At 58.1% G+C, this 19,830-nt stretch overlaps 1 protein-coding gene across 2 annotated transcripts; it reads left to right on the forward strand.

Moving 5' to 3' along the window:
• Nucleotides 1-877: 877 nt before the first annotated feature.
• Nucleotides 878-17,372, forward strand: KCTD15 (potassium channel tetramerization domain containing 15). Of its 2 annotated transcripts, XM_033844016.2 has the most exons (7): nt 970-1,012; nt 2,652-2,747; nt 4,298-4,390; nt 5,041-5,216; nt 10,123-10,267; nt 12,921-13,226; nt 14,351-17,372. In XM_033844016.2, the coding sequence occupies exons 3-7, from the start codon at nt 4,325-4,327 to the stop codon at nt 14,507-14,509; spliced, it is 852 nt and encodes a 283-aa protein (XP_033699907.1). In that variant the 5' UTR covers nt 970-1,012; nt 2,652-2,747; nt 4,298-4,324; the 3' UTR covers nt 14,510-17,372. The 2 variants fall into 2 exon arrangements, with proteins under 2 accessions (XP_033699908.1, XP_033699907.1); XM_033844017.2 differs by lacking the exon at nt 4,298-4,390 and having other exon boundaries at nt 878-1,012.
• The last annotated feature ends 2,458 nt before the right edge of the window (nt 17,373-19,830 follow it).

The following is a 19,830-nucleotide window of genomic DNA, read 5'->3' on the forward strand; positions in this document are numbered from 1 at the left end:
TCGCAGCCCAGTTTCTTCCCAAGTCCCGCCCCTACCCTCGGGCGCCGCGGCGGCGGCTGCTCTCCTCTTTGTAACCGAGGAGTCAAGAAATGTGAGAAACGTGCCCTGTGTTACTTATTTGGGAGCCGAAAATTTATGCCCAGCTGAAAGCGCCCGGGGAAATATTACATCAGATGAAATGACAATGATTAAAATCAGCTTCTCCCCCGCCCCCTCCCGAGCCCGGAGGAGGCCCGGGCGCCGCGTGGCTGGCCGGCGGGGGGCGGGGGGCTGGGCGGCGGAGGGCGCGGGGGCCTGGGCGCATCGCTCCCGGGAGGGTCCTGGCGGAGGCCCCGGCGGGAAGGCGCGGACTCCGGGGGAGGCGGGTGGTGATCGCCCGGCTGAAGGAAGGGAAACGGCGCGTTTTTGTCGCCAAGCGCGGCAGGCGCGGGCGCGCGGAGCTAATTGCGACTCTTATCCTCTGCCCCGCGGCGCAGCCGAGCCCCGAGCCAGGAGTCGCCGCGCGCTCCCGCTCGCGCTCGCAGCGCTGGGTAATTTGGAGCCGGATCGCTGCCCTTTGCGTCCGGGCTCGGCCGCGACGGGACGCGGGCTACGGGCTAAGGTGGGGGGCTGGCTTTCTCGCCAGCAATCGGGGAAGGCCGCTGGAGAGAGAGGAGGGAGGAGAGGAGGTGGGAGCGGCGGGAGGGCAGCCGGAGAGCGGCGCGAAGAGGAGGCGGAGGCGGCGGCGGCGGCGGCGGCGGCGGCGGCGGCCGCGAGGAGGGGAGGAGGCGAGGGGAGGGCGGGGAGGGGAGGCCCCGGCGCGCCGCGCCGCGAGGGGCCGCGCGAAGCGGGGGCCGGGGCGGGAGGGGTGGGTGGGGGGAGGGTTGGGGGCGAGAGAGAAAGTAACTCCAGGACGAGACCGGAGCGACCCGCGCAGCAAGCAGAGGCGGCGAGGCTGCGCCCGGCGCCCGAGACCAGCGGCTGCGCGGGGCGGGGGCTGCGCCCGAGTCCGATCCGCCGCTCCGGCTCCGAGGTAAGCCTCGCGCGGGCGGCCACCGCTCAGCGACGCGCACCCCTGTCCCTAAAGTGGCTGCGATACCCAGAAAGTCGCCCGGCCGTGATTCGGACGTGGGAGGGGCGGCTGCTTTGTCCCGGTGCAGGGCGGCGGGGGCTGGCGGCACGGGGGCACCCAGCACAAAGGCCTGGTGCGGGAGGGGGGGACTGCCCACGTGGGCCGGCCCTGGCCCCGGGTGGACCCTCCCCACGCGGGCGGGCACCGAGCTTCCTGCCGCACGGGGAGGTGGGGGTGAGGGGGTGTTCACGTCCCGGCACTCGGGCCTCAGTGCCGGGCCGAGCGCCCTGCAGGGCCGGCGTGTTTCCGGGGTCAGAACCTGGCTCACGCAGCCGGGGCTTCGGCTGACTGGGCCCGGCTTGGTGTCCAAATCAGAGAGAGAAAAAGTCTCCAACGGGACAGATGTGTGTCCTCTGACGCCCACCCGCGAGTCCGAAACGAGCGGGAGGGGCTGGCGGTCTGGTGGTCGTCCCAAGCGCGCGGGGTCTGGAGCCCCAGGCGGGCCGCGCGGAGACGCGATCGCCGCCTCCGGATCCCCGATTCCCGCCGGTACCCCCTGACCTGGACGCGCGCACCGGCACACTCTCAAACAGCCCCCCTCCCCCGTAGCTGGAGCGCGTTTCAGTCCTCCCGCGCCCCCCACCTCCGGCTGCAGAAAGATCAGCTTCAAGTTTTCACTCTGCGTCTCAAATGTGCATGAAGGAATTTAAGTGCACGAGTGAATAACAGCATTAGTTTCAATTAATTTTTTTTTAAATCCCGGCAACAATAAACTTTGAGAACAAAAGCGCTTTTACGTCCTTAATTAGGCGAGCTTCCCATCTGTGGTCTCTAAGTATCTGCCTCTTGATTTAACTTTGTCTTCCGCCCCGCCCGTGCCGCACACCCTCGCGGTCCTGCAAGGCGCTCTGGGTGCCGCGGCCACCGCCGCCCGCGGCGCCGCCGGCCTGCACCCAGCCGGCTCCGGCCGCCCCGAACGAAGTTCACACCGGCCGGCGGGCTCCGCGGCCGGGCTGGCGCGCGCCAGGTGGCCCGCCTGCCTCCCTTCCGGCCCGCCCCCTGGACGATTCTGCAGGCCCCTGGCCCTCTTGCCCGGGGCTGGCGCCCTGGGCGCAGACCTGAAGGGAGTTCTCGAGCCGCCTTCTGTTTACCTTTTATGGTTAAAATAACAGCTTAGCAAAGAAGCGACTTCACGAAGAAGCGATTTAGTGAAATCGTCTCAAGCTGCCGCAGCTCAGCCAGTTTAATCACCCCCAGAGAGCTGAACAACTGCGAGCACAATAGGACACAAAATCATTTTGTGTGTAAATGAGCGTGGCATTCTGCTCGCTTCCCTCTGCTCGGGCGGGCGGGGCTCGGTGGCGGGCGGGCGCGGGACCCCGGGCTCCCGCCGCAGCTTGGAGAAGCGGGTCAGTACCCAGCCGGTTTGGAAACCCGCGGGCCGTGCAGCACACGACCGCCGAGGCCCCTGCAACAGGCGGTTTGGCTGAGCCTCGGGAGGGGCGTGGCGAGCTGGGGCTGGTCGTGGGTTTGATGCTGGTGCTGGCGGAATGAACTTGTGTCTCTTCCTGCACCCACTTTATGCTTCTGACCTTGGCAGTGGTCTCGGGGAAAGGGTCGTTGTCCAGCACAGATGCGTTTGTCGGAGGGAGCAGTGGAGGTTCGCGGCAAGGCGTACAGCCTGGGGCTTCCAATGGTGAGTTTCTGGTGTGCCATGAACATCAGGTGGTGCCTGCGATGGAAAAGTCTGGGTGAGAACACGATCGAGCAGCTTTTGTGATGGGTACTTGGTGTTAAATGTCACTTCTGAGTAGTGTCCTGGCAGTAGGGCCGGCATTGTGCAGTCTGCTTTGATAGACGTTCCGTCGGAATTCCTTCCAGCACAGTTTATCTTCAGTGTGGCTTTCCTTCTGACTCCTCCCCAGCAGAGCCTCCCAGGGCAGGATAGCCCATTCCTGAGATATGTTTTGGTTTCTCAGAACTTCCTTGAGATAAGTGACCTGGTTTTCTTTTTGAAGCTTGCGGGAACTCAGGAATGCCCAAAGCAGCAGACCCTGGACAGCTAGAAGTTAAACATGACTGTCTGCTAATAGCCACCCCCCACCGGTTTCCTGTCAGAGGACTTGCCAGGACACCGAGGGCAGGACAAATCCTGGGAGAGTGGCCCGGCTTAAATTTGCAGGATTTGATTCTCATTGGACCTTGGTTCATGTGTTAAAACTGGATGTTGAATTTCAAGGCACAAAGTCAATCCTTGAGAGAGGTTCGGGTTAAACCTGCAACGGATAAGTCCAGGTTTAGGTATATGGAAGCCAGTGGGGGCGGGGGGGGTGATAGTCACTGTGCACGTCTCCCCCAGCCCCGGGTCAGTGGAAGGGGTCTGCTTAAACCTGCTCTCCTCCAGCTCTCCTGCATGGGGCCTGCAAGTGTTCTCAGACAGCTTCTAGAGACTGTGGGACAGGCTTATTTCAGGTGGTTGCGGCTGAGAGGAGAGACAGGAGAGAGTGTTCATTAGCTGAGCTGCTGTCTCCTTCTGGCCAGCTTTCTCTAATGCCTTGGGGCTGTGATCCCAAAGGGATCTGGAATATATTAGGCACAGACAAGACCATTCCCGGGGTCTGGGGAGAAACTGCAGAGGTGCAGGCTGGGCAAACAAAGAGAAGTTTTCTTCTCTAAGGAGCCACAGGGGGAGCGGTGGCTTCCTAAGTGACTTTCGCTCTTCCCTGGCTTCTCTGTGTCCAGCCAGTTGCAAACTGCATCTTAACACTGCAGAGATGGTGTTCAAAGAGGTCCTGGGGCTCCGAAGCCCATGGAGGGTGGGGGGGATCCTCTCTGAGCTGTGGTTCCCAGGGTTCTCTCTGAAGTAAGAGGAGACATGCTTGGTAACGTGTCTCAAAACCAAAATACCAAGAAAATCAGATTTGTTCTGAAACATTTTGGGGGCAATAATGGTGAGCATATGTTTCAGTACTGTCATTAGCTGAATTAGCAGACATGGAGCTGCCCTGAAAACACATGTGTGAGTGTGTGTGTGTGTGTGTGTGTGTGTGTGTGTAAGTAATCTCCTATGGCCCGGAGGCTTGCTTTGGGGTGCGGGGACAGGATAGTAGCGGGCAGTGTGGTAGGGCATGGGGTTCTGGGACGCATGTTCATAAAGGACGATTGTAAGCATCTTTGACTGGGAGACACGGCGCCCAGGACCACTGAGGAGTAAGTCCTGTCTGGTTGTGTTGGTGCTTCCCACAGATACTCTGGGCAGCGATGGAAGCCTAGATGCCTCACCGCAAGGAGCGGCCGAGCGGGTCCTCGCTTCACGCCCACGGCAGCACTGGCCCCGCGGTGAGAGCCAGCAGGGTGGGCTGGGTCAAGGGCTGGTGTCCTCCTATTTGCCGTCTTCCCAAGCGCCAGCTCACTGGCTGCCCTTCCTCGCAGCTGCAGCCACAGCGGTGGCATTCAAGAGACGGCTGTTGACTGGCCGCACGATTGTGTATTTTTTTGGGAAACAAAAATGCTCTTAATTTGATGTGAAATTTACTACATGTATAAAACTCAATGCCTTAGGTGCTGAGGAAGTCCCTAATTTAGAGGTGTCTCGTTACTGAGACAAACTTGCAAAAACCCCTGAATCCCAATTCACAAATTGGTGATTCGTTTGTCAGGGGATATTTCACATCTAACACAGAAGCCCACGACCTTTAATTAGAATTTTGCAGTTTGTTTTATGCCCCTGGAGGCTGACACCTTGAACAAAATTTTTTTTTTCTTGATTTCTTATTGCTAATAAGCATCTTTCTTTTTTCCCTCTGGTACTTTGAAGAAAATGATGCGAATACACTTAATTACAGTGGTGGCCACAATTTGTCAGCTGAATATGTGATCAGGCACAGGCAGAAGTGATCTGATTAGATCTGTGATCACATTGGCAGTAAAAGGAGTGCATAGCTCCGTCGTGGAGAAACCCTTGTTTTGTGCCTTGTTTCCATCTCCAGGAGGGAGGAAGCATGTCTCGGTTGTCTCTCACCCGGTCGCCTGTGTCTCCCCTGGCCGCCCAGGGGATCCCACTGCCAGCCCAGCTCACTAAGTCCAACGCGCCTGTGCACATCGACGTGGGCGGCCACATGTACACCAGCAGCCTGGCCACGCTCACCAAGTACCCTGACTCCAGGTAAGAGCCGAGCCCCTCATGGCACCGGGGCGTGCAGTGGTGACAGGCAGCATCTGTAGCCTGCTACCAGCCAACACGCAGGGCTCTCCAAGGCCCCCCTGCTCCTAGACCTGGGGAACTGGGGTTCAGGAAGCTGAGTGCCCCTGTCAATGGCCGCTTTGCACAGGGACTTGTGACCCTGAGCTGGTGGCATTGGTAGTGTTAGGGGGAGTTCCTGACTCACTGGCAGAGGCCACTTTTCAGAGCCAGCCCCGCCTGCAGCTGGCCAGCAGCTGGCTGGGGAACCTCATGTTCCTTCAGGTTACTCTTGAGTGAGACTCAAGCCCGGCCTTTGCAGGGGACCGTTCGTGAGCAATGCTGCGTACTTCTTGGCGTCATGCTGGGGAGAAATAGTCCATCCTGTTTCCGAGCCTAACCCTTGGGATAGAGCATAAGGGGAAGGGTGAGGGGCAGCTGCAATTTGTCCTCTTTGCCTGTTTGGGTAGCCACTGCTGGACCCTAAGGGCTAGCAGCAGACTCCCTTGGATTTGGGGGGGGTTGCAGCGACTGGCTAGGAATTCCGTGATGTTCGGGAGTATCCACAGCTGTGGACAAGCATGAGCCACATACCGCCATCAGCGGGCAAAGCGTCTCCGACCAGGACCCTCCCTGCAGGGAGCTTTACACTCCCCCCAGCTCCCCGGTGCTCCTGACTCCTGGACTCATCTGTGGGAGGCGCCGGGCACTGCTGACTCTCCTGCTTTTGCCTCTCGGGCATTTCTCTCCTAGGGGCAGACCTGGCTTCCGCCTGTAACAGCAGGGCTGGCCAGAGGTGGGACGGGTCTCTGAGCATCTCCTGGAGATGATGCCGCACGCTACTTGCTGAGCCGGGGACCGCTCGCTCCTGGTACAGTGAGGCGGCCACCACTGAGGGCTGGCGGCGGGAGGGCCACGGCTGCAGGGCATCACCTCTGTTTTAGACATTTAAAATAAAAAGAGGAGTTAATTAATCCCCCAGACACCGAGGGGGAGCAGCTCCGGGAAGCTTTCTGATCCGGCTGCCTCGTCGCCGGTGTGGCCGCGCAGAGCACGGAGGATTCATAGCGTGTGGAAGTGGCGGCTTTGGGAGCTCGTTGGAGGCCAGGGTGGCGCCCTCCAGGGGGGAGTGCTGGAGGTGGATGCGGTGTGTCGTTCAGAATTTGGGGCATCGGGTGCAGGTGACGGTTGGAGCTTTGCTCCCTCAGCAGACAGAGGCTAGGCCTGGGGCGCTTGTGACCTGGGGGTCTCGGAGGGGCAGCATCCGGGAGGCCACGTCAGCCGTGTCGGCCTGGCGCTCTCTGGCAGAGCCCTGTCGAGGATGGGAGATGGATTCCACTTATTTAATTTCAATTTAGCCTTCTGCGGCATTCGCGCCTTGTTTGAGATAGATCATCCCTTAATCGGTCGACGACGTCTGTGAGTGAAATTCATGAAACCCTTGCCCACAACGTCTCTGAAGAGTGTTCCCTGAAATCAGACACTTGCCTTTCTGGAGTAATCATGGCCCAGGCCTGCGGGGAACGGCCTCCTCATTCTGTCTCCAGGCTGCTGCCTGGAACAGGGCGGGCAGGGGGTGGTCCTCCCCTCCCAGACCCACAGCCCGTACTCACCCATTGTCCTGCTCTGATGTGGGGCGGGCCATCTTGCTGGCCCGTGACCTTTGGGACCCGCGGGCCAGCAGGATGTGCCCAGAGCGGGTGGCGGTCTGCATTCTTTCCTGGGGCCTCAGGATGGATCTGTTCTGCCTGGATGGCTTCCGGCTCACAGGAGAGCTGCTCCTCAGGCCTGAAGCTTGGGCCTAGAGGCCAGTGGAGGGTGGTGTGACCTGTAGGACAGTCAGGACAGTGGGTCAGGCCAGGCCTGAGAAGTGGGTTGGGCAGCTCTGCTGGCCAGAGCCCCTCAGATCTCTCTCATCCTTCTTTGAGTAAATTATTAAAATTAAAAAACTGTTTTTCACTAATTCTGGAAACAAAGGTCAATCCCTCATCCAGGGTCACCGACGTATAAGTCACCTGGAGATGGAGAATTGTGTTAAGGTCACCGGGGGTGGAGGGGGTTCTGGATGTCAGCAAAGTCCCACCCTGGGCAATGCCGGGAGCGCCCCCCAGCCCCTCAGGGCCCGGTGCCCACAGAGCTGTGCCTGGGCTCCTGGTTCTTGGCAAGGCAGGGAGCGCCAACGGGTCCTCGCCCAGAGCCGGCCCCGCCCAGCTGCCCGGGGCTGGGAGTGGACTCCTGTGTCTGCCAGCGCACTTGGAACGTCGTTTAGCTCCTGCCATGGCAGCCCCACGCTTGCGTTCATCCTCGCTGTGGGAAGCAACAAATTAAGATGTCCAGGAACTTTAGAACTAATAAAACCTGCCACTGAAACATGCAGGAAATTGGAGCCGAGGCTTAAAAAAAAAAAAGGAAGAAAGAAGAAAAAGAAAACAACCCCTATCAGCTGGGGTCAGAACCGGCCAGCTTATTCTGTGGAAGACTTCTGAAGTTGGTACCCCGAACCTGCAGTCTCCCTCAGAGAGTGGCCTGCGGTGGCAATGGACTCTTAAGACCACACACACACACACACACACACACACACACACGTGTCGGGAGCTCCCTTTGAAGTGACTAACCTTCCCTCAAGCTGCTCATGTCCTTGATAGCTTCAGACCCTGAGGGCATGAAAGGCCTTAGTCTGTGAAGAGACACCGAACCTGGAAAGACCTAGAACCAGCCAGTCCTGAAATAAGGCAGATTGAGAGCCTTCTAGCCTTGGACCCATAAGACAACCTAGAACCCAGGAAGCCCTGGAATGTGGTGGATTGGGAGTCGTCTAGACCAGCAGGTCTGGAGCTTCACAGCCTGATGTCAGGAGGGTTTGCAACACAAGCAGCCGTGGGACATTGCTTGCTGCACAGAGCTTGAGCTCAGCCAGGGAGGGTGGAGAAAATTGCAGGGAGACTGAGGCTTCACACGTGCTGGCTCACCTATGGAAATGGCTCTCACTTCTTCCTGCTGGTGCCACGTGGGGTCCCTCAGCAGTCTGCGGATGACTGCCCGTGGCACCTGGTGCCTCGCTCGGTCCTGTCTGTCTCCAGGGCTGCTGGGTGGCCCTTATTCTGATACCTGGACGCCCAAGCTCTGCTGAGGTCAGGTCTTGGGGAGTTTGAGGCCTGGAATAGGCCTTGGAGCCCACAGAGCTGTGCAGCGGGGCTGTGTTCTCCAGTATCATTGTCATCAGGCCTGGGGGTTGATGGGGCTCCGTGGCCTTTGGAGCTCTGAGATGAGCTGTATGTGGGTGACCGCAGCACTGGTTCCACAGGCTCGGGCCTCTCCACACCTCCCCATGGGCTCTGGCCTGCTCATGCCCTTCTACGAGGCAGCCTTGCCCTTTATATGGCCCCGCTGGGCCATGTCCCCAGAGTGAGAACAGGTTAGTCACTCTACCCCTGGGCAGACCCTCCTGGCCAATGCCTGAAGTGTACCAGGCCACCAGAGCGGCTGGTGTCAATGGAAGGCCCCGAGAGAGGCTTTGGGTGCCGTGACCCCCCAGCTCATTGCCCTGGCACACAGTGGCAGGAGTGGGGCAGGGCCTGCGGAGGGGGCTGCTGAGGGAGAGGGGAGCCTTCCTGGGAGGCTTGTACAGGTTGGGCTGGAAGGCCTGGGGCCCAGGTCGGGGCCACCCTTCTCCCGGGCTGTGCAGGGTCCAGCCGGGGACATGTATGTGGCCCTGCCTGTCGGCCGAAGGATGTCTGGAGATGCTGCCCCTGGGGAGACGCCGCCGACCTCCCTGCGGTTCCCGAGTCAAGCTCTTGGCTGTCCCCACCCCTCTTCGGGGTATCCTAACTCTCCCCCCCGGGGCCTGGGGTCTGCAGGGGAAGTTAGCCAAACCAGAGCCTGCCGCCCTGGGAAGTGGGGAGGCCTGGTTCCTCCTCCCTGGAGTGGAGAGGGCCAGGCATCAGGGCGCCCCGAGAGCCTGCTGCAGGTCCTGTGCTTCTGTCAGAGCCACTGTCCTTCAGAAGGTGGGGTGCTGGGACCTGGCCTCCCCTCGCGGTCCCCTCCCCAGTGCGCACTCGCTGTAGCACACGTGCACGCATTGGAGCACGTGTGTGCGCTCTTCTATGTGCATCCACGCTGGTATGTGTGTACACACTGGGGTGTGCGTGTGTGTGTGTGTACGTGCGTGCACTGTAGCTGCACACACACGTGCTGTCCCCGGTGCCTGCCTCTGTTCTCCCCTAGGGTTCCCTGAGCGCAGAGCTGTGGGTGGTTCGTCTGTGAGTTTGTTGAGCATACGTAGCTGTGTCTCTGGTGGACCCGTGCTGCCTGGTGTGTCCCGCACCGGATGTGTCTGGGTCTGCCTGTGGTTTGTGTGTTGTGAGCGAGGGGACCATGTGACGCCGTGCCTGCTGCCCGGGTGTGTCCTGTCTGCTGCTCGTTCACGCAGGTTGGGGGAGGTGGATGTGTGTGACCCGGGAGCGTGGCAGCTGGTTTACATGTGTTCACTGGACGGGCGGCCGTGAGCTGGCGTGTCTGGTGGTCAGTGGGGGTTTTCTGGGCGGTTCTGTCCAGCAAGGGTTTGTGTGCGTGGGACGGGGTGGCTGTGTCTGTGTCTCGCTGTGGTTTTCCAGGCCTGTAGCCTGTGTCAGCGGGCAGGCGGGCGTACAGAGCCGAGTGTGCCTCTCTCTGGCTGTGGCTTGTGCGTGTAGGCGGGGCGTGTGCATGTGCTGGTTGCCGCGCTGGTGTCCCGGCTGCCGCTGGTGTGTGCAAACATCCTTTTCAGTCCTGGCGCAGCCCAGAGTCACCGTGTAAGGCCCCTCGCCCCTCCAGCAGGGCGAGCTCTAAGGAGTCGGGGTGGGGCAGGTGGACCCGCCCTTCCATCCCACATCTCCGCCCCCATCTCTCCCAGAATAAGCCGCCTCTTCAATGGCACCGAGCCCATCGTCCTGGACAGTTTGAAGCAACATTATTTCATCGACCGGGATGGGGAGATTTTCCGCTATGTCCTGAGCTTCCTGCGGACGTCGAAACTGCTGCTCCCAGATGACTTCAAGGTCAGTCCGCAGCTGGCAGCTGCGCGGCACACTGCCTGTGCGGTGGCGTTCCGCAGGGTAGGCTGTGACTTCATAAATGGACCCACAGTTGTCACGGCAACCATAAAAACTTAAACGATGAAGCCGAGGGCTAAATCAGTTTTCCTAAACTAATTTTGTTTTCTCACATTTTTAGCTTATTTATCAGGGTGTAACAGCAGTTAAGCAGCGGCAGCGGCGCTTACCCCGGTTTCATGTTTGTCGTGTTGAACGACTGTCGTGTGCCGGAGTTACAGGAGTTAGAGGTTCCCAGATCTGTTCCTCGTAGGCACTTGGCAGGGGGAAAACTGATCCAGTCCAAACACCCTTAAACAAAAGCTTGCCCCCAGGTCTCCGGGCGAGCCTGTCTGCGGCAGCCGACCTGGTTCTGAGAGTCCTGCCTCCGGTGCTGGGCCCCTCACGGCATGGGGATCCCGGAGGCAGGAAGCCCATGCCTGGGCTACCCCAGCTCCAACCAGCAAATGTCCTTCCTTTCTTTCTTCCTGCCAGCACCCAGAGGACCCCAGTGGCCCTGGGGCTGTTTCATCCCTCATTCAGTTCAGTTCCTGGGTGCCAACAGCCGAACTCCAGCTGAACATGCAGTGAAAGACAAGGCAGACATGGGTCCTGTCCCCATAGTGGTTACGGTCTAGTGGGAAGACAGACGATGAACCAAAAAACACTTGAATTCCACAGGGGCAAACACTTCAGAGAAGCAGAGAGCACTGTGAGAGGGAACCACGCGGAGAGCGGGCCCGGGTGGGTTTGGAGGCAAGGCTGTTTCTCTGGGTGATGGCGGAGGAACGGGGGCAGACAGGTGTGAGGGCCTTGGTGGGAAGCGGAGAGGGGAGGGCAAGGAGCTGGATGGGTGGCAGCCTGGGACCGTATGAACTGGGAAGGAAAGAGCAGGAAGGAAGGCTGCTGCTTGGTGTCAGGACCTTGGTGGCCGGCTCAGCATTCGGCTTTTTACCCTGAATGCAGTGGAAGGGTTGTGAGTAGGGCCATGACCGTCAGATCTGTTGTGTGGAAAAGGATATGCAGGGGAGCAGGAGGGTAGAGGCAGTGAAGGTGGAACAGAGTCGGTAGATCAGATTCACGCTTAGGAAGAAGATGCAGGAGCCACGGGTGTGGATGGAGAGGGTCGGGGGCTCTCGAGGGTGCCTCTGGCCTGCAGCTTGAGTCCTGAGTGGCTGTGTGGAGGCCCAGGGTAGAACAGGCTGTGGGGGAGTGGCACCGCACTCCTGTGTGGAAGAGCTGGTGGGGCACCCGGGGGAGATGTTCTGGGCTATGAGGAAGGAAGTGGGGTTGTTGGTTTGCAGACATCATTTCAAACCTTGCATGGATGAGAGCAAAGGCCCGGCATGGTGCCCTGAGGAACCCCTGTGGAGGGACAGGATGGGTTCTTTTAAATGTTTGAATTTTATTTTATTTATTTTTTATACAGCAGTTCTTATGAGTTACCTATTTTATACATATTAGTGTACACATGTCAATCCCAATTTCCCAATTCATCCCACCACCATCCTACCCCCCGCCACTTTCCCCCCTCGGTGTCCATACGTTTGTTCTCTACGTCTGTGTCTCTATTTCTGCCCTGCAGACCGGTTCATCTGTACCATTTTTCTAGGTTCCACATACATGTGTTAATATACGATATTTGTTTTTCTCTTTCTGACTTACTTCACTCTGTAAGACAGTCTCTAGCTCCACAGGATGGGTTCTTGACTGATAACAGGCCTGGGGAGGCTTCCCCTGGGGTGACTCCGAAAGCTGGGTTCAGTCAGCAGGAGGAACGGACTTAGGGACAGTGGGGTGGGCCCGGCTTTGGGGGTTGGGCTTCCTTGACTCCCCCCCAGGGGTCCTCAGGCTCACCAGCCGGACTTGAGCTGAGTGGTGTGGTCATGGGTCCTCAGCTACTCAGGGCTGGGGTGGGTGTGGGTGGACATGTGTTTGACCGGGGCAGTGGTCTGATCATCAGGGCCTGAGGGGTGGTTGGTGCGAGCCCGCCAGCCCGGGAGTGGGCTGCTGGTGAGAGGTGGGTGTCCCCCAGACACCTCCTCACACTGCCTGCAAGGGCAGGGGCCGACCTTGTCCTTTAAGCTTCACCCCGTCTTTGAGCTGGATGTTTACATCCATTTTATAGATGAGGAAACTGAGGCTCAGAGAAGGTGTGGTAGATAATGATGCCGAAAATCCAACCCAGACAGCTCTGTTTCTCCTCCCTGCCCCGCAGTGAGCTCCTCCAGGGCAGGTGAGGACGGGGCTGCCCCGTGCCTTGCTGACAAATCAGTAGGTTTCCAGGCATCCGCACAGCCTCTGGCTCCTCTAACCTAGCCTCCGGGTCTATCCAGAGGCTTCTCTCTGCTTCAGGGGGATGAAGCCACCCCCAGTGCTTGGGACCAGATGGAAGAGCTCATGGGGTCTTGGGACAGGTGCACACCAGCCGCTGCCTGCATGGAGGCAACACCTTTTTGGGGGGCACACATTCAGCTGAGACTCGTTTTCCCCATCCCTACAATGGGGACAAACCATCCCAGACCACACTGTGCCCTGGGGGTGCGGGGTGTGAGGGGGGGCCCCCTGGAGCCGGCCCGGCATATCCCCACCACCCCCAGCCGTGTGTGCGTGCCCACAGGACTTCAGCCTGCTGTACGAGGAGGCGCGCTACTACCAGCTGCAACCCATGGTGCGCGAGCTGGAGCGCTGGCAGCAGGAGCAGGCGCAGCGGCGCCGCAGCCGGGCCTGCGACTGCCTGGTGGTGCGGGTCACGCCGGACCTGGGTGAGCGGATCGCGCTCAGCGGCGAGAAGGCTCTCATCGAGGAGGTCTTCCCCGAGACCGGGGACGTCATGTGCAACTCGGTCAACGCCGGCTGGAACCAGGACCCCACGCACGTCATCCGCTTCCCGCTCAACGGCTACTGCCGGCTCAACTCGGTGCAGGTGAGGGCTGGCCGGCCGCCGCCTCCCCCGTGCCTCGCCGACGCCCTCCGGCGGCAGAGGGAGATGGAGGGAGGCTCGGTCCCGGCAATGGCGAGGCCCTCCGTGCCGTCTTACAGAAAAGGCAACAATGTGTCGATGCATAATTTATGTCCCGCTCATAATTAAATGATGGCGCCTGGGGGATGGACTTAAAAAAATTGATCTATGCTTTTTTTTTTTTTCTTTCCCGAAAGGATGTTCTATAAAAATGGCCTAGAGTATTTTCAACAAAGTGTGCTTCATTTGACACCCAGAGTCTGACTTTGGATTCAAATTAAACCCAGGCAGTGGGAGCAGCAGGTCAGAGGCTGAGAGTGGCGGCGGCCTGGAGCCCCGCTACTCGTCATGCGGCCCGGGGCCACCAGCACCCAAACAGCTGCCCCGTGCGTGTTTGGACTGGCTTTCCCCAGATGGGTCTAAGAGCTGGGAAGCCCCACGTGGAGTGGAGGCCTATTTTCCATCAGCTCTTCCAGACCCAAGAGCAGACTCCTATTTCAGGCTTGGGGCAGAGTGGACTTTGTGGGGAAAATTCCACAAGCTGTCCGTCAGAACTTGCTAGGTGCAGGACCCAGGTGTCAGACACAGTGACCAGGCCCTGCCCTCACAGAGGCGCAAGCCCGCCCACGTGGACACGGAGACCTGCAGAGACTCAAACATCAGGAGGACGCCTCCTCTCCACCCCGAGCTCCCTTGAGCTGATGGGCCCCCAGGCATCAAACCATCTGGGACTCGCAGCTCAGGGAAGCAGGTGGCTGCCCAGAGGCTGGGGGCAGGGTCTCTATTACTGGGGCCTCAGTGAGGGAGGGGGACCTGGGACCATGTGTCTGGAGAGAGAGGGGCCCAATCGAGGCTGTGGACCCCTGAGGGCAGCAGGGTTTGGCTGTTTGAGGGGCCCTGGGGCCTGGCCGCCCCTGTCCCTTCTGTGGCTGCCCCGCTGGATGTTCTGCAGGGACTTCTGTCAGGAAGCAAGACATGTCTTAACAGGAGAAGGTAGCTTGCCCTGGGCTCGTGCCCACTTGCCCACCAGGCAGGGCAGGCAGACTCTTACAGCTGGGCGGGACTGACCCCTGTTTCTTCCCCGGCAGGTCCTGGAGAGGCTGTTCCAGAGGGGTTTCAGCATGGCTGCGTCCTGCGGGGGTGGCGTGGACTCGTCCCAGTTCAGTGAATATGTGCTTTGCCGGGAGGAGCGGCGACCGCAGCCCACGCCCACTGCTGTCCGAATAAAGCAGGAGCCCCTGGACTAGGCCCTGCCTCAGTGCCCACCTGAGGCCTTTGGGCCCTGGGGACACCCCAGGGACCAGGAAACTGTGCTGGGGAGTTCTGCCTATGCCTGCTTAGCGGTGGCCGTGAGACTGAGGGTGGGGCTGGAGGGTCCAAAGCCTGCCCAGAGAGCCCCAAGGCCCCATGTGTCATGGCAACAGAATGTGGGATGCTGGAGGCATGTCCACTGAAGGACTGTTGATGTGACCCAAAGATGCCGAGGTGGGAGAACTCGGCCACCAGTTGTCTGGGCCCCTCAGCTCCCGGTCCGGTCCTCGGGGCTCCGCGTGTGCCAAGACAGGGTCAGCAGAGGCCTCCCCAGTGCACGCCGAGGAGCTGTCCATCCTTCACCACACGGCAGACTCCAGTGGGTCTCCTTGCGTCAGAGATGGCTTATTTTTCTACAGTATTTAAGACGGAAGTAACTGTAAGTGCACAAGTCAGAGAGGCCGACAAGGACCAACGCTTCTTTATCTGGTGCTCAGCTCAGTCGGACGCGCAGCATGTCTGCATGGGGGGTGGAAGAGCTGCTGGACACTCGGGCCCAGGTGCCCGCAGAGCAGGGCTTGGAAACTTCTGGTTCCTGCTCTAGGAGCAGATGCAGGGATGGCAGTGCCACAGGGGCTGAAACTGGGCTCCCACGGGGTGGGGCTGCTGGGAGGAGGGTGGTACAGGTGGGGATGGATAGCTGTGGAGCCACTTGAGACCCTACCTTTGCTGCCACCTGGGGCACAGGCCACACTTGAGAGCCACCTGACCAACTAATGCCCAGGGCCTTCGATTCCTGTCTATGCGTGCGCACACCTGGGCTCCCATAGAAGTCATCTCCCCATCGGGACCAGCCACGGGGCCACACCACATCCTTACCTCAGGAATGGGCCCCACGGTGAAGGGGCCCATCTGTCAGCAGCATCCTCTGGGTCCCCAGCTCAGGAAGCCGTCCCCCACTCTGATTTTCCCACACTCATATGCACACTGAATTTTAATTAGACTGTTACACTAGCTTGCCAGTAAGACCCGGACAGAGTCATACCTTGGGTTCTTGGCCCCGGATTCCAACGAGGACTGCCTCTGAGGGGTCCTCACAGACCTGCTGCCTCTCAGATGACAGGCCCAATGATGGATACCGCCTGCCTTGTCACACACAGTTCCCCTCCCCTCCCCTCCCGAGATGGCTCTTTCCCAGGTTGGAGAAACCGCAGAGAACTGCTGGGTGGGCGGGGCGTCCTGGCCAGCACTGCCCCTTGTACGATGCCTGTAGACTTGTATATGACTCCTTTAATATTGTAAAGATGCTGATGTACAATTGTCGCGTGTTTGTGTAAACACATTATGTTCCTAGTTCATGCCATAAATGATGCTATAAAGCGAAAGACTGAGGCTCCATCCTGTGCAGAAGCGGCAGCCAGATTCCAGCATTCCGCGCTGTGCAGGGAGGTTTGGGGATGGGATTCCTCCCTCGGTTCCTTCAGTTCAGATGAGGAAGAACCAACAGCCGTAAGTGGAGGAGGGGCAGGAACAAGGGTCCTGAGCTTGCTGTTGTTAATTGCATTTGGGTGTTTCCTCACTGCTGTGCCTGTCCCCCCTGGGCGGCGCAGATTCGGAATTCTGATTCACAGCCCCTAACCAGATGCAGGCTGGGGAAAGGCAGACCCAAAGTGTCCAGGGACTTTTGAACCCAGTCTTCAATGTTTGTGATTTTTCCCTCCCTCTGGTTTTTGGTTGAGGTTGACGGCCTCTTTAGAGCGCCGCAGAGCAGTAGGAGAAGGTGGCAGGCGGTCCACGCATGGCTCAGGCCAGCCAGGGGACACGCAGCCCTTCGCATGAGGACAGGTCACCCTAGCTCAGCACAAGGCCTCGAGGCGTCTCTTTCCGAGGAGTTTGAATGTACTTACGCAGGCCTCCAGTTTTAATGAGCCTTTTTGTATTTCTCCTCAAAGTCCTTATGTTCTAACAGACCAGGACCCTTTCCCATGCCAGTAAGGGCCACCAGCCTCTCCCTGCCTGGGGGACGGGCCACAGCCATGTGCTGTCTGAGGCCGCAGAGCAGTCGCCATCCCACTGTACAATCGAATTTGCTGGACAGACTTGCCAACCTTCTCCTTTGCTCAGCAACATGCCTACAGTTGGCACACGGGCATTTTGGCATCTGAGGTTCACGTCTGAGAGGAGGAGAAAGTGTTGTGTTTATTAGAAAGGAAGTCTTGTGGAAACAGCTCAGTGCCGTGTGTGTTTATGGATTTTTATAGTATGATAACCAGCGTGGTTGCCGGTCGGTGGAGATTCCCTAACATTTTCAAGCAAACTATCATTTTGATTAAACCACTGTGCTAAAAAAAAAAAAAAAGAGTAACTACCTTACTGAATGTTACTCTTATCTCCTTACTAATTAAGACAAACCAGGAAGTATGATTTAGGGAATTTCTAAATTTGTAGAGAAGTACCATGTTCCCAAAGTGATGCAAAAATTCTAAGATAGTCCCTATAAACAGTAAGTACAAACATCTTTATGCCTCCTGGAATGGATATGCTATATTGTAAGTAATCTCTTGATCAGTTGCCAGCGATATAAGTGTTACTTCTGCTCTTCATAAATTATTCTTGATTATAAGCAACTGGACAGATAGCTGTGCCAACACTTCCCTGTTCCCCACCAGACCTCTGCCCGTGCAGGAACTCTGCAAAGCTACAACAGGTGGCTTTGGCCACTGTCCTAATGACACGGAGCTCAGAGTCAGGTCACGACACTAATATCTTTTAAAAAGCTTTTTTTTTTTTTAATTTAAAGCTACCACTTGACTGTGTTCCGTAGAATAAATAAAGGATATTTTATGAATTATACACCCAGCTCTAGCGCTTCGTTTCTAATCCACCGAGGCAGCCGCAAGAAGGTGCTCTGGCTTGAGTGACTCTTAAGCCGCTGCTCCCCACACGTGGGACTTGGCTTGACCACTGAATAAGCACCTTGAGTAGCTCTAGTCCCAAATACTGAACCTTCCTGATCTAGGTGAGGAGTTGCCGTGGAGGGTTGGGCCCTTTTGCACTATATTCATTTTGTGCACGTGTATATGTAAACCAAACCACTAACACATTTGACAAAGGGGCAGAGAAGCATGGATGTGAGAACTGGCTCCGTTGAGCCCCTGACCAAGGTTGAGTCCAGCAGAGCCTAATTAGAGCACGGGGTTGGAGATTACCCTTCTTCCCATCCAGGAGGCAGACCTGCCAAGATGGCCCCATCCCATCAGGCCCTGGCCACCCTCCTGACTCCCCAGAGACAGGACGACAGCTGCAGGGGCCCTGCAGGACCCACAAGACTGGAGTTCCTCCTAAGTGGATGATGAGATGGAACGTTCAAATGCAGGAGCTGCCAGAGGATTTTCAGTTCGAGGCAGAGCACTTGGTTCAAGCCAATGGGGAGTTCTAGACAGAGCTGGAGGGCCAGCTCTTGGCTAGAGAGCACAGCTGCTGCCTTGAGCCTGATAGCTGGGCTGACGAGGGATGTTGTAAGAACTGTGATGTCGCAGTTTGATGGTCTCGACTTCTGTTGACTTTAAGGTGGGTGGGCAGATGTGCTTAGCACAAAGACAGCCACGTAACGCTGGCCTTGGCTCAGATGTGATGAGACGTGGCTGACCGTCGTTCTGCTCACCCCCATGCCACCCAAAGGAGACGGCTCCATGTAGAGAGAAGCCTTGCCCTACCTGAAGATTGAGGCTCATGAGGCAGCCCTTTGTGGACCAAGAGAAAGAAAAGAGTATGGGTGGCAGCTAAGGGCCGCTTCCTGCCAGGAGCCAGACTAGCAGTGACATTCTCTCAGAAGAATCAGAGTGACCCAGATGGAACCCAACCCCAGGGAGGGTTGTGGGTCAGAAGAAGATTTCACAGACCCTGCCTCAGTCCCTGCCCTCAAGTCCTCGGTAAGTCCAGGGGCATGGCTCTGAGAGCTGTTAGTGGAAGGAGAGCCCAGCCCCTGGGAAGCCCCCCACCCTCACCCCCTGCCCCTGGTTGATCTTGTTTGGGAACACCAGATGGCAGCTGTCTTCTCCCAAGCCCCAGAGCTGGAAAAACAAGACACCTGCTTGACCCGTGGGGAGCTCTTCAAACCTCAGAGGCTCAGGCAGAGTGGGGGCCAATCCTGGGATATGTATCCAGGCGTTGCTGCCTGTAGGTAGTTGTTTATTCACAGAAAGGAGGCCCCCTGTGTTTCCAACTCACCCTCTTACCCCCAGTGGAAGGATGTCTTGGACAGTATTTGTGCTATTTTGGGGTCATGTAACTTTGACTTGAACAGTGAGCCAGGTGGCCGCAGAGGCTTTGGACCTCGGTCAGCAAAAGGGTCCTGCTTACTGCAAAGATCTTTATCTTCCTGGCCACCTGTGCCATTGATGGTTTGACAGCCAGCATGTACCAGCCACTGCAGGTACTTGGAGGACAAGACAGCCCACAGGGCTAAGAGAAGACGTCTGTTTATCCACAAGAATTGTTTACTTGAGGTCCTGTAAAGTTATCTGGAAAAGACCTTTCCATAGTACAGTTTTCAAGTTTGTCGTAACATCGAATATAGACGACCCGCAAATCCCTTGACTCGCAAGTACAGCCGGCAACCTCTCCGGCCTCAGTGACTGGCACCTCCATAGTGAACAGGGCTTCTCTGAAATTCTAATGAGAGATCCAGGGACAGAGGCAGGCACACGCCCAAGGGGGAATACAAAGGAGATGGCTGGAGGTCAGTTGCATTTGGATTCTCCTCTTTGTTTCCATTACACAGAACAGCCAATCCTGACAGCCATCTCTGGGCCTCGCTGCTGAGCTGGACAGCACTCTTACTCGACTGAGTCATGGCTCTAGGATGACAACAGCTGGGTCATCCAGGCCTTGACTCCCAGGACCTCCTCACACAGACATCACAAACTGCGATACAGCCTTAAAAGAGCAGGGCCGGAGCCAGGGAAGCGCTGGGACGCCCAAGCCAAGCCCCTGGGAGGATGCCGGCCCTGCCCCTAGGAAAACAGGGGTCCCTACATCCCTGGCTGGACGGGGCGGGAGGTGCGCCACCTGCCACGGGCTTGAGCTGCTCGGGGTGGTGGGGGTGGGGGGGCGGGCCAAGGCTGCTGTTCAAAGCCCATGTCTAGACTGTCACCAGAGCTTCCTCCTCTGCGTCCTGGACCCGGTCCAGGGCTCCCGCGGAAGCTGCGGTTTGGGGCAAACAGCCTGCACCAACTGGGCGAGGCGGCTGCTCCCACTCCGGACGCGGGCCACGCCCTCTTGGACGCGAACACACCCCCATTTCCCGGGGCCCACA

Source organism: Tursiops truncatus, chromosome 19 (genome assembly GCF_011762595.2).
Source record: "Tursiops truncatus isolate mTurTru1 chromosome 19, mTurTru1.mat.Y, whole genome shotgun sequence".
NCBI lineage: Eukaryota > Metazoa > Chordata > Mammalia > Artiodactyla > Delphinidae > Tursiops > Tursiops truncatus.